A 13592-nucleotide genomic window follows, 5' to 3' on the forward strand; every position below is an offset into this window, starting at 1 on the left:
GCATCTATGTCTCAGGAGAGTGATGAAATGTACTATTGCTTCTGGATATTATAGTTTTCCAAGATAAATCTATACCAGAGATTGAACCATCTCCCTTTTGTGCTTTAAGTATGTGGAGAACACAGTGGTGAAAAATTTGGCACTTGTTGGCATAAAATTGATAACCTGACTTGCAAAGCTCACATAACACAGATGTTACTCAAAGGGTCACCTTCAGCTATTATTTCTTATGCCTGAAGAATTCCAGCTTTTCTTTTTTTTAAGGCACTGATTAGTTGTTGTTTTTAGGGTGCATTTATTATGGCTGTGCTGGGTCTCTGTTGCTGTGTGTGGGCGTTCTCCAGTTGGGGTGAGTGGGGCCCCCTCTTTAGTTGTTGCAGGCGGGCTTCCCAGTGCAGTGGTTTTGCTTGTTGTGGAAAACAGACTTTAGGCATGTGGGCTCAGTAGTTGTGGCTCATGGGTTCTGGAATGCTGGCTCCTGAGCTGTGGGGCACGGGCGTAGTTGTCCCATGGCATGTGGGGTCTTCCTGGACCAAGTATTGAGCCCGTGTCCCCTGCATTGACAGGCAGATTCTTTTCCACCGAGCCACCAGGGAAGCCCTGATTTGTTGGGCTTTATTGTGACAACATTCAGAAAACTAAGATCATGGCATCTGGTCCCATCACCTCATGGGAAATAGATGGGGAGACAGTGGAAACAGTGTCTAAAGTCTCCAAAATCACTGCAGATGGTGATTGCAGCCATGAAATTAAAAGACGCTCACTCCTTGCAAGGAAAGTTATGACCAACCTAGATAGCATATTAAAAAGCACACACATTACTTTGTCGACAAAGGTCTGTCTAGTCAAGGCTATGGTTTTTCCAGTGGTCATGTATGGATGTGAGAGTTGGACTCTGAAGAAAGCTGAGCGCCGAAAAATTGATGCTTTTGAAGTGTGGTGTTGGAGAAGACTCTTGAGAGTCCCTTGGACTGCAAGGAGATCCAACCAGTCCATCCTAAAAGAGATCAGTCCTGGGTATTCATTGGAAGGACTGATGCTGAAACTGAAACTCCAATACTTTGGCCAGCTCATGCGAGCAGTTGACTCATTGGAAAAGACCCTGATGCTGGGAGGGATTGGGGGCAGGAGGAGAAGGGGACGACAGAGGATGAGGTGGCTGGATGGCATCACTGACTCGATGGGCATGGGTTTGGGTAGACTCCGGGAGTTGGTGATGGACAGGGAGGCCTGGCGTGCTGCAGTCCATGGGGTTGCAAAGAGTCAGACATGACTGAGCGACTGAACTGAGCTGATTGTGACAAGGCTTAAAACGTCAGTGTTCATTCAGAATAAGTAACAGCAGAATGGGGGGGGCGCCCACAAAGAGCAGTCAGTGGCATTGAGTGATTGCATATATGACCTACCAGACTCTGAATTGCAGTTTTGCTTCCTGTACTGGTCAGGTTTCTCCATTGACTAAAAGAGAAGTCTGCTCTGGTAACTTAAGCAGAAATGGATTCATTAGGAGAATGTTGTATAACTCACAGAATTTATGAGGCTCAGAAAAGTAGGAAGGACCCAAAGGGAGTTGAGAAGTTGTCTGTGCTTATACCATAGGAAAAGTCTGGTTAGGAAGCCAGTTCTATTGATACTTCTATGACTGAGTTGCTCCTGTATCTTCATTACTCTCATGTTTGAAATTCCTTTGTGGGAGCATCCCTCTGACAGCCTCGATCAGCAGTTCTCTTTTTTCCTAGGTTTCATGGTGTCTGTGAGTTCAATATTATTTTAATGATAGTTTTTAGTGTGTCTTAATAATGCCCTTTCACCACGTTGACATTTTCACTGATGATACAAAAGTTGGACTCCATCTTGTTCACTTGGCCGAGTGTCACTGGGTGTTTTCAGGCCTGTTTGATTGGTAAGCTGATGGTGTGATATGGGAACAGTGTTATGGGAACCAGATTCCCAGGGTGTAAGTCCTAACATCTCAACTTACTAGGTTTGAGATGGTGGGCCACGTTTAACTTCTCTCAACTCCAGTTTACTTTTCTGTAAAATGGGATTAATAATAGTACTTACTTTATGGAAATGTTGTGAGGAATAATCAAGTTAACACAAGTAAATCAGAACAGTGTATGCCTTGTAATAATCGCTTGCTAAATGTTAGCATTCATAATCATTGTTATCCAATGTTCACATCTGATCTTTGACAAGCTGATCACAAGAGAAAGGAGCTTAGACATGAGCCTGAGCTGTCTGCTTCTTGTAGAGCTGAAGAAAAGACTCATCAGATCAAGATACTGATCTAGAAACATGAAGTGCTGCTATTTTAGGTTAAAAATGTAAAACATCAACTTTCCCCTCATTCTTTCTACTGTTTGTATGTTAGCCTGAGCTGATGTAGAACAAAAATGAATGACCAAATTGCAAACAAATATTCAAGGGTAAAACTTGAAGAGAACATATCATGTTTCTTTGACAACATGTTTTCTTTTGTGGGCAGGTGCCAATAGTAGTGATTTTTTGTTTGTTTGTTTAGTTGTATATGCAAAAACTGTAAAATAATACACTTCTTTTAAGTAGTCATGCTTAAATAGTCATTATCTGACAAGTGTTAAGACTACATTTCTTTCTCCAAATAATCTCGGATTTCTTTTCAAAAGACTACTTTTTTTAGGATAAGGCTGTGACTTGAGTTTTTTGCTTTAGCTGAAAGCACAGAGCTTGAAATGGAATAGGTTTATAGCAAGTATTTGCTGAGTAAGTAATGTTTTGGTTTTCCGGTACTTATAAAAGTTACCTTTACGCAATATTATAGTCTGTGAAGTGTGCAGTAACATGTCCAGAAAAACAATTGTACCTTAATTAAAAATATTTTATTGCTGAAAACGGCTGAACATCATCCAAGCCTTCAGTGAATTGTAATATTTCTGGTGTGATACCATCAAAGATCACTGATCACAGACCACCATTATAAATTAGTAATAGTGAGAAATAATAGTAATAGCGAGAAACTTTAGTAATAGTGAGCAACTTTGAAATGTTGCAGGAATTACCAAAATGTGACACAGCAACCAGGAAATATGCAAATACTTGTGAAAAAATGGCATCAATAGACTTGCTTAATACAGGGTTACCACAAGCCTTCAATTTGTAAAAAAAAAAAAAAAAAGTACAATAAAGTGAAGCATAATAAAAATGTATGCCTGGATATATTTCATAGAGTAATTAATACTATGCAGTTGACATTTAACTTTCTGTGTTTTCAGAGAGGAAAATTTACTGGAGGAAGTTTACTGGAGTAAAATGGAGGCCTCAGTAATATTACCCATTTTGAAGAAAAAACTAGCCTTTCTTTCAGGTATGTTTCTTCTTAAAATTGGAAGTATTTGATGTATAAACTTATGTAATCTTTTTTCTTTGATAAAGCAGAAATCCATTTCCTTTTTCTATGAAAGTTCTGTTTTAAAGGTATTTCTGAGACACCTTTTACTCAGAATGGATAGCAGTGAAAGCCAACTCTGTCACTTTTGGTGCTTGGCAGGCCAGTTTTTATTCTCTTCTGTAATTTGATTAAAATGACCTCTCTAAGGTAGATATCATGATGTCTCACTTCTCGTATGAAAAATGAAATAATTAATACAGGCTGAGAATAATTGACTACCCAGCATCTAACTTACTGTTTCTGAAATACAGAGTAATTTATTTTTGTGATATCCTCTGTCCTAGCTTTTGTCTTCCATCTAGAGTTATGAAATATAAGTTACATGGTTTTCTGTTTTTACTACTTGAACTTGGTTTATACAGGCTTGAATTTACCTTCAGTTATTAACCCAAAGGCTGCATCAACTAAGAAGAGACAAAGAGAAGCGTTGAGATGTTTTACTAGTGCGAAAGCAGTGGTAACGCTGGGTGTAGCAACTTTATGGAATTTTGGATCATTGAGTAAATTTGCACCTGCTTTAGAATAGGCACTGTGGCCCACCTGTTGAAGATCAGTTAAATTATTTTATTTTGTTTTTTCTGTCTTATTCTCTTTAGGTTCTATCAGAATTGTCTTGATATTGAGACTACTGTGTCCTTTTTCAATGTATATTGTATCTCTGTGATTGGCATGTTTTCCTAATGTACGTTATAAAGGACAAAGATTTTGAATTTCATTAGTAATATTGCTTCTCTAATATGTGTTTCTTTTTTAAAAAAATAAACTTTCTCCCTTATCAGTTGACACTTAAATGTTTTCTCTATTTTTTTATGAGATGAGTGGTGGTATAGGAAGCATTCTTAACAGTTTGTGAGTCTTGTGCAAGATCAGCAGTATGAATTCCTCCTAATGGAAGTGTTAAAGAGAATTTACATTTAAATTTGTGTTACATCTTGTCAGATTGCCCTTTAAGAATATTGTTTCAATTGTTATTTCTTTTCTCTCATCAGTGTATGAAAATAGAATAGACCCACAGATGTAAAAATAGACCCACAGATGTAAAAAACAAATTTGCAGTTACCAAAAGGGAAAGGGGAAGGATAAGTTTGACATTTGGAATTAAGAGATACACACTACTATATATGAAATACATAAACCACAAGCTCCTCCTGTGTAGCCCAAAGAACTATATTCAATATTTTAAAATAACCTATAAGGGAAAATAATCTGAAAGAGAATAGATATATATGTGTATAACTAAATCACTTGGCTGTGTGTCTAAAACACTGTACATCAACTATACTTCAATTAAAAAAAATGCTTATTTGCCCATATTGTTGCAGAAAAAAAAAAACTTTATCAGTGATATTTTTGCATTCTTATTACATTTGTCTCTGCAGCATTTGACCCTGGTTACCATACCCAACTTGAAAGGATTTTTCTTCTTGGCATGTGCCTTCTTTTGCATTTACACTGGTGATTATTTTATTGTCCTGTAGTGAAAGCTGAGGGCATAAGGTTAAATGTAGTGCTAAATGTTAGACCTGTCGTCTGCAGGCAATTTCACAGTGGTTTAGAGTGCTACACTTCAGATATGAACCTTTTTGTAGATTTGGTTTAATGTAGGGATAAAGCTTAGTGGTTTTTGAGGAGCAGATGAAACTTTTCTGAACCCAATCCCTCTTGACTTTCTCTCACTCACTCACTCACTTCAGTTGCTCAGTTGTGTCCGACTCTTTGCGACCCCATGAACTGCAGCACGCCAGGCCTCCCTGTCCATCACCAACTCCCGGAGCCCACTCACACTCATGTCCATCGAGTCGGTGATGCCATCCAGCCATCTCATCCTCTGTCCCCTTCTCCTCCTGTCCCCAATCCCTCCCAGCATCAGGGTCTTTTCCAATGAGTCAGCTCCTCGCATGAGGTGGCCAAAGTATTGGAGTTGCAGCTTCAGCATCAGTCCTTCCAATGAACACCCAGGATTGATCTCCTTTAGGATGGACTGGTTGGATCTTCTTGCAGTCCAAGGGACTCTCGAGAGTCTTCTCCAATACCACAGTTCAAAAGCATCAATTCTTCAGTGCTCAGCTTTCTTCACTGTCCAACTCACATCCATACATGACCACTGGAAAAACCATAGCCTTGACAAGATGGACCTTTGTTGGTAAAATAATGTCTGTGCTTTTTAATATGCTATCCAGGTTGGTCATAACTTTCCTTCCAAGGAGTAAATGTCTTTTAATTTCATGACTGCAGTCACCATCTGCAGTTATTTTGGAGCCCCAAAAAATAAAGTCTGACACTGTTTCCACTGTTGCCCCATCTATTTCCCATGAAGTGACTTTCTCTACTGACTGTTAATTATTTCGGTCAGTAATATTCAAGCTTTTTGAATAATAGAGAAAAAATTTTCAAACCAACTTAGTCCTTCAGAGAATAGTTTGAAAACTATGGGTGCAGTTCTTTAAAAAAAAAAAAAAGAAAAAAAAAAACTTGTAAACAAAAAACATTTGCAGTAAGGCACTACTGATTATCTACTAAGTTAACCGTTTGAAATTGCCATTTATTGAGATTAAACAAAGTGCTTGAATATCAGTAATTTATATGGTTAACCTGATAAAAGATCACTTATGCTTTTACTTCGTAAATTGTATCCATGTTATTCATAGGATGGAGAAGGAAATGGCAGCCCACTCCAGTATTCTTGCTGGAGAATGCCATGGTCAGAGGAGCCTGGCAGACTACAGCTCACGGGGTTACAAAGAGTCAGACATGACTGAGTGACTAACACTACACTTTATTCATAGGAATCATTATTTTTTTTCATTTCACTTCTTTCAGTTTTTAGTGAAAGAGATCATATAAAATTGTTTCCTTTAGTATTTACTGGTTTTTACATTTCTAAAATTGCTATAAATGTCGGTTGGGTTAAAAGATGGACTTCAGTGTGAAAACCAGTCATGTGGGGAGCTTTGAAGGAAGCTGTGTGTATATAAAGTACTAGTTATATTTCCGTGTTTATGGAAAATCAATGAGGACTTGAATGTCTGTGAAATGCACATACACTCCACTTCCTGGCTTTCAGGCTTCTATATGCAGGTCCCATACACTCCTCTCAGCTGGACAGCGCTTTCCCTTTATTGCCTCATGAACAGAGAATCCTATGTGACCTTTGTGAGTTACCTCAGATCATTCCTGTCACAGAATGCTCTTTTGGCTAGGTCTATAAATTCTATCCATTTTTCTTAAGTTTTTAACTTTTCTATGAACCATTATACATTTATTACGGCTTTTGTGTTCTCCAATTTCTAAATCCCTATTTATAATATTTTATATTTTGTACAGCACAGCCTAGCAAGCTGTCATATTTCATACTATTATTTCTTATGACTTAAAATTTTTCTTCCTAGATTGATTAGAAATTTATTTTGTCTTACTTGTAAATACTTACTGTGCTGGGCACACAACAGGTGTTTGATGAATTGATTACAATCATGAGTAGATTGAATGGAAGAAATTAAGCAAAACGGTAATTGCTATGTTTAAGTGAAGACTTCATGGGTGCATTTTTTTCCTCTCATTTTTTTCTAAAGTTTGTATAATTTTACTGCACTACTATAAACATTTATAATATATAAAATAAACAGCCATTATATAGTTTTTTACTTATGTCTTAACCTTGAAATTGTTTTTGTAACTTTGAACTCAAGTATATATTATTCATTTAGTGCTTCAGTATCTCTTACATGTTAAATTTACATATTTTTTTTCTTTAATAGGAGGAAAGGACAGACGAAGTGGCCTCATTCTGACAATTCCATTATGCCTAGAACAGACAAATATGGATGAGCTGAGTGTCACCTTAGACTACCTACTCAGCATTCCAAGGTGACTCTAAAGGTGTCTTTTCTTAAATTTCAGTATGTTTTCATTTATTTACTAATGATTCCTGCCATTGTTAAACTATAGTTTGTTGTCTTATTTGCTTTTATTATCAGTGAAATTATAGTCAAAACACGAGAATCAATAGTATGTAATGCCATAGCAGATGAAATAAAGACATTTTATGTTTCTGGTACCCTGAATGATAACAGATTTCTAAAATGTGTGTGCTGTCACCTTTTAAGGAATCCAGAGATTGAGCATCTGTCTATGTACCATGTAATTTGAGAAAACTTAGAAAAGTGAATCTTGTATTTAGGAAACCATTTAGATATAGCTGAGCCTCTGGTGGCTCAGACAATAAAGAGTCTGCCTGCAGTGTGGGAGACCTGGGTTCGATCCCTGTGTCGGGAAGGAAATGGCAACCCACTCCAGGATTTTTACCTGGAGAATCCCATGGACATGGGGTTGCAAAGAGTCAGACACGACTGAGCGACTTCACTTTCACTTTCTTTAGATGTAACTATATAGATATAAATATATCTGTGTTTTTAATATATTGGATGAAGGCTGTTTGGAGTTAAAAACATTTTTAAAAATGCAGAAATGTTTATATTTTAATCCAAAGAGGTTGGATTTTTAATTTTTGTATTTCTTGGGTGAAGACAAACCTTAACCCTTTGTATATGCTTGAGCCTACCCATCACTACAACAGCAACAGACAAACCCCTCCCCCTTCCCTTCCCACATGTGATATTTGGGGGCTGAAGTCGGACTGCACATTAGACTCATCTGGAGATTTTTTTCAAAATTTTTATGCCTGAGCATCCACCTCCAGCGAGTCTGCTTCAGTTGTTCCTGGGAATCCTGCTTATCAGAAAAAAAATTCTTTTAAGTTTCCCAGACAATTCTTATATGCAGTCAGAGTTGCAAACCATTGCAGGAGTGAGGGCAGATTTTTTATGTGTGTTTGTAGAATGTAGAGGTGGTAAAAGGAATAGTTATCTCTTAAATAATGCTGATAAGCTTCAGATAGTGCATTTTAAACATTTTAGTCAGAGCAGACAATTCTTTATATCTTTTTCCTGTACTTGAATTATTGACATAATAAATTATTTAATTTTAAACCACTTTGCAGAATACAGGGTTAAAATGGTGTTTTAGAACAGCTGACTTTAATCCCATCTGCTTCCAACATTGGTCTATAATGTAATGATTCTGTTGCTGAATGTTTTTCCAATATTAGGGTAATAGAGGTCTCCAGGTAAAAATTTTCAACTTTTTTGTTTTTGCTTTCTGGAAAGGAAAGTTATCAGACCTCACAATGGATAAGTACTAAATAACCTTGCTAATTCTCTGAGCTGCTGACTGCTAATTTGTATTATTCCCCATTAGATTGCGGACTGCTTTTTAGGTAAACAACACTGGGTAAATATATAACTGGCAAATTATCAAAAAAATATTCATGGTTTCATAGGTGGTTAAAAGTGCTGAGGGAACTTAGAGACCATCTGAACCAACTGCCTTATTTTCTAATTGAGGGAATTGAGACTCAGAAGTTAGTCACTTGCCCAGGATTACACAGTCAATTAACAGTAGAGCTGGGGTTAGAATCCACAGTTCCTGACAGCAAGCCAGAGCTCTTCATAGTTCAAATGAATAGAATACTGTGTAGTTGCATCTCACCCGAGGTGAGATTCTAAAGTATGGAATGTAATGCAAAAATTACTGATAGTCAAAATTATCCTTGAAAAATGCCTAAGTAAGAATTAGAGACTTAGATGAACTATTTTTTTTGTAACATGCTAGGTTTTCATCCAGAATTAGAACATGTCATGGAGACTAAGTTCCAGAAGACACAGTTGGCTTGTGGTTAGGTCTGTGATAAGAAAGTGCACACCGGTATATACTAGGGTCACACTCAGCCTCCCAGGATGTTCATACTATACGAGGCACTGGGTAACGGAGGCTAAGGGACCAGCGGTTTCACTCATGTCTCCTGTGTTTTCACTCTGGGTGTGCAAACAAGTACAGTAGAGGGCAAAATAGCCTACACTATTTAAACGTTCTCTTTCTCTCTTTCATTTTTGTATAGGTATGGTGGCTCAGCGGTCAGGAATCCACCTGCCAGTGCAAGACACCCAGGTTTGATCCCGGGGTCGGGAAGATCCCCTGGAGAAGGAAATAGCAACCCATTCCTGTATTCTTGCCTGGGAAATCCCATAGACGGCGGAGCCTGGTGGGCTACCATTCATGGGGTCACAAAGAGTCAGACGTGACTTTGCAACTAAACAACAACAATACATATAATACTGTGCATGCTGAGTCCCTTTAGTTGTGTCCAACTCTTTGTGACCCTGTAGATCGTAGCCTGCCAGGCTTCTCTGTCCATGTGATTCTCCAGGCAAGAATATTGGAGTGGGTTTCTGTGCCCTTCTCCAGGGCATCTTTCCGACCCAGGGATCAAACCTGGGTCTTAGTCTCTTAGTCTGTTAGTGTCTCTTAGTCTCCTGAATTGGCAGGTGGGTTCTTTACTACTAGCTCTACCTGGGAAGCCCACATATAATACTATTTCAGTGTAAATTATGAATCAGTTTCTGCATACATACACATACCTACCTGCCAGCTAATAGAGAAAATATAAGTTGAAATAAGGTGAAAGAATTTAATTTAGCAAGACAAAATAGAGATATGGGTACTTTATTTTTGATCATTGTTCTGCTAAATTTTGACTTCAAATATTTGCAAATGCTCTGAATTTTTAGCCTTCTGCTTTTTTGGACCAACCTCCTATAACTTTGGCTTTTAAAAACAGTTGGCAACTTTAATCAGTACTTGCTATTTTATTATGAGCTCAAGTGTTTTTGAGCCCTTCTTTGCAAGCCGGAAGAGTAATTTATTAGGTATAATCTTAAAAAGTGGCTTTTCTCCTTCAGAATGCCTACCATTCAAAACTACTTTTAAATTGTGTTTTGAGAAGTTTCAAATATACAGAAGAGTTGAAGGAACTGTGCAGTAAACATCATTATGCCCATCACTTAGAAGCCTGCACCCAGTGTTGTAATACTTTATCATGTAGCTATGTGTTTATCCACGCCTCTTTCCATCCCAGAACTGTTTTTAAGTGTACCCTATCAGATCGGGCTCAGCCTAGGTCTAGAAGGATTTTCCTTTATTTAGTATATCTGCATTTTTATGTGTGTGACTTGCTTGTTTCTCCAAGCCCCTGCTGTTAAAGTTTAGCTCCTTTCAATTGCTGATGTCTCTGGGCAGCTTCAGCAATGTAACTAGCTAATGTGGCCTCTTCTTTATAGGGGATGTCGAAAAGGAGTCTGTCTTTGCAGTGAAAATGTTAGCATTTTGAATATTACTAAAAGTTATTTAAAAATGGAAAGGAGCTATTCGGTTTCTTATCTATGAAAGTTAAAGTCGCTCAGTTGTGTCCGACTCCTTGTGACCCCATGGACTCTACAGTCCATGGAATTCTCTAGGCCAGAATACTGGAGTGGGTAGCCTTTCCTTCTCCAGGGGATCTTCCCAAGCCAGGGATTGAACCCAGGTTTCCTGCATTGCAGGCGGATTCTTTACCAGCAGAGCCACAAGGGAAGCCCTTCTTATCCGTATTTTATGCTTGTTTTAACGACCAGGGGCCGGGTGTGATACATACCTATTTCAAATGGGTAACCCAGCACCATTGAAAATGAGAACATTTCCTGATTCTTCGTCACACACAGTTAGCCCCTAAGCTGGTTTTTTTTTGTTCCAGACTCTTGATCAGAGGGGCTGAGAAGAAAGGAGAGGTTCAGGTTAATCATTGACTTCCCAGATGGCGCAGTGATAAAGAATCTGCCTGCCAATGTAGGAGACACAGGAGATGTGGATTGATCCCTGGGTTGGGAAGATCCCCTGGAGGAGGTCATGGCAACCTACTCTAGTGTTCCTCCCTGGAAAATTCTTTGGATAGAGGAGCCTGTTAGGCTTCAGTCCATAGGCTTGCAAAGAGTTGAACAAAGCCGAGCAACTGAGCATACAGTCATGACCTGAATACTAAGTCTGTGTGAAGTTCAAGACTGACCATTACTGCCCCATTTTCTATAAAGGATTTTTAATAAAAAATAATATAGACTGAAACAGTTGGACCAACCTGAGTGCTAAGTTTTAGGAGAGGTAAATGGAGTTTTTCATTTGTTTTTCCAGCAATTGCTGTACATTTTAAAAATAAACAACATGATCAGAAATTGAATCCATGATTCAGAAAGCAGAATCAAATTCAAGGTTCCCTTAGGGAGGTAAAGACAAGACATATAAATTAATTTGCAAATCTTTTCAGTAAAAAAGTAAATACTGAGGTTAGCTTTATCTCATTTCTTTATATATTTCAAAATTTTACATCAGAAGCATGTTTACTTTCAAAGTATAAAATGAAATTTGTTTCAGTACTGTTACACAAAGTATGATAATAGATAACTGAGACTGCCTGCTTTTTAAAAGGGTTTCCCAGGTGACTTAGTGTTAAACACTAAGGTCTCCTGCAATACAGGAGACCTAGGTTCAACCCCTGGCTGGGAAAGATACCCTGGAGAAGGAAATGGGAACCCACCCCAATATTCTTGCCTAGAAAATGTCATAGACAGAGGAGCCTGGAGGGCTACAATCCATGGGGTCCCAGAGTCAGACATGAGATAGCCACTGAGCACACATGCACACGTTTTAGAAACATATGACAAAACATATATATCAGTGTTTCTCAACCATTTTTTGTTATTGTTGTCTTTGTGAGGAGCCCTTTTAGACACTTTTTCCTATTCACTTCTGCTTGATATAGAGTTCACTGTTTAATCAGTCAGTTATTAGATTGCAGAGTTATGTTTTCTTTATCCCCATGTCCACAATGCCAATAAAATGATTTGGATACCTTAAGTGTTTCTTATATGGATACTGAAGGAACCAACCAGAATGAAGTCATGGAAGCTCCCCAAAATACATCATGAAAGGAGCTATAACAGCTGTGTAGTTCTTACTTAGAATAGTGAAATTATAATTTGAATCCCATATAGGTAGTTGCATAATTGCCAGAATTCTATGGGGTATATATTCTATGCATTCAGAATGAAAAAATATCTTTGGGCATTTTTATTCAAAGAAGATCTTACAGACAATCTAAATTTATAAGAGTTAGAAGTCGAGACTCACAACCTTTTCTGCTCATCGTTGCCTTCTCAGACTCCACTTCTACTGCAGTGGCCCCTCTACAGAGCACTTAGAAGATAATTTGAATATGTATGGAACACTGATTGGTCACTGGTTTGTCTTAGACTTTAGAAAGCTCAGTATAGTCTGCGAGTGTGCCTTGGATGGCTCTTTTCTATTTTTTGTTTTTTATGGGGCATGCTTCTAAGAAAGTTTGAGCCAATGCCTTCCTTTCTTCCTTAGCAAAAAAGCACTTCAGGCAAATGAAGTATAATTGTGTTGACCTACTGTAGTTAAGTGCTCTGGACATACTTTATGCTATTGATGACTGCTTTTTTAATATTAATTTCATTCATTCAGTGAATATGTATTGAAAACTTAGATTGTCCCATTTTAAAATGTGACAGCTAGGTTAGTATTTCCTTTCTTTGCCATGAATTTTTAAATTTGTTGTCTTTTCTGTTCCCTTATGCTTACGTTCACATCGAGGGATGGCTTAGTGGTCAGGCTGGACTAGTACAGCGGTATCCAGGCTAATTTCTCTATCTCCAGTCTCTCCCCAGTTTGTACACAAGAACAAAATTAATTTTGCCAAAACAACAGTTCTGTCATCCTTCTCAGTTTTCTAGACCTCCTCTTTTCACACAATGAACTTTAATTCAATAGTCTGTTTATTTTGTTGATACAAAGTGCAGACATTGTTCACCATGCTTTGTGAAGACAAAAAAGACTAGGTCTGCACTCTAGATGAGGGTCTTTCAGTCTTCTCAACTGCTTTGCCAAGACTGTGTGTGGTTTAACCCACCCTTTCAGTTCCTGTTTCTTGAGTGCTTATTTATCATGCAAGACACTTTTATATCACTTGCATTAACTCAATCTTCAAAATAATAATATTATCACTGTTTCATACATGAAAAAATTGAGGGCAGAGAAATTAAGAAATTTCCCCAAATTGATGAGGTCCCTTTGCTTATATTCCTCTTGCTTGTTTCCTTTTATGTTAATTTGTGTTAGCTGCTTATATAGGTATTTCCCAGAATCTGCCAGCATTTCTTCAGACTTACAGCACTTGCCATTTCTGACTTTAGGCATTTAGTCATAATGTGTTTAG

The 13592-nt window shown here is 37.9% G+C and overlaps 1 protein-coding gene across 6 annotated transcripts in view; it reads left to right on the plus strand.

The window, feature by feature from the left end:
* SESTD1 (SEC14 and spectrin domain containing 1) overlaps window positions 1-13592 on the plus strand; it is a 135986-nt gene that overhangs the window by 44960 nt on the left and 77434 nt on the right. For 4 of the 6 annotated variants that reach the window (XM_043894299.1, XM_043894297.1, XM_043894300.1 and 1 more), the window contains exons 2-3: window positions 3255-3346; window positions 7189-7297. In XM_043894299.1, coding sequence (XP_043750234.1) covers window positions 3292-3346; window positions 7189-7297 — 164 coding nt within the window. In that variant the 5' untranslated portion in view covers window positions 3255-3291. Of the gene's footprint in view, window positions 1-3254; window positions 3347-7188; window positions 7310-13592 lie in introns of those variants that run through there. The other 2 variants (XM_043894302.1, XM_043894303.1) reach the window with 2 other exon arrangements.

Source organism: Cervus elaphus, chromosome 33 (assembly GCF_910594005.1).
Source record: "Cervus elaphus chromosome 33, mCerEla1.1, whole genome shotgun sequence".
Taxonomy (NCBI): domain Eukaryota; kingdom Metazoa; phylum Chordata; class Mammalia; order Artiodactyla; family Cervidae; genus Cervus; species Cervus elaphus.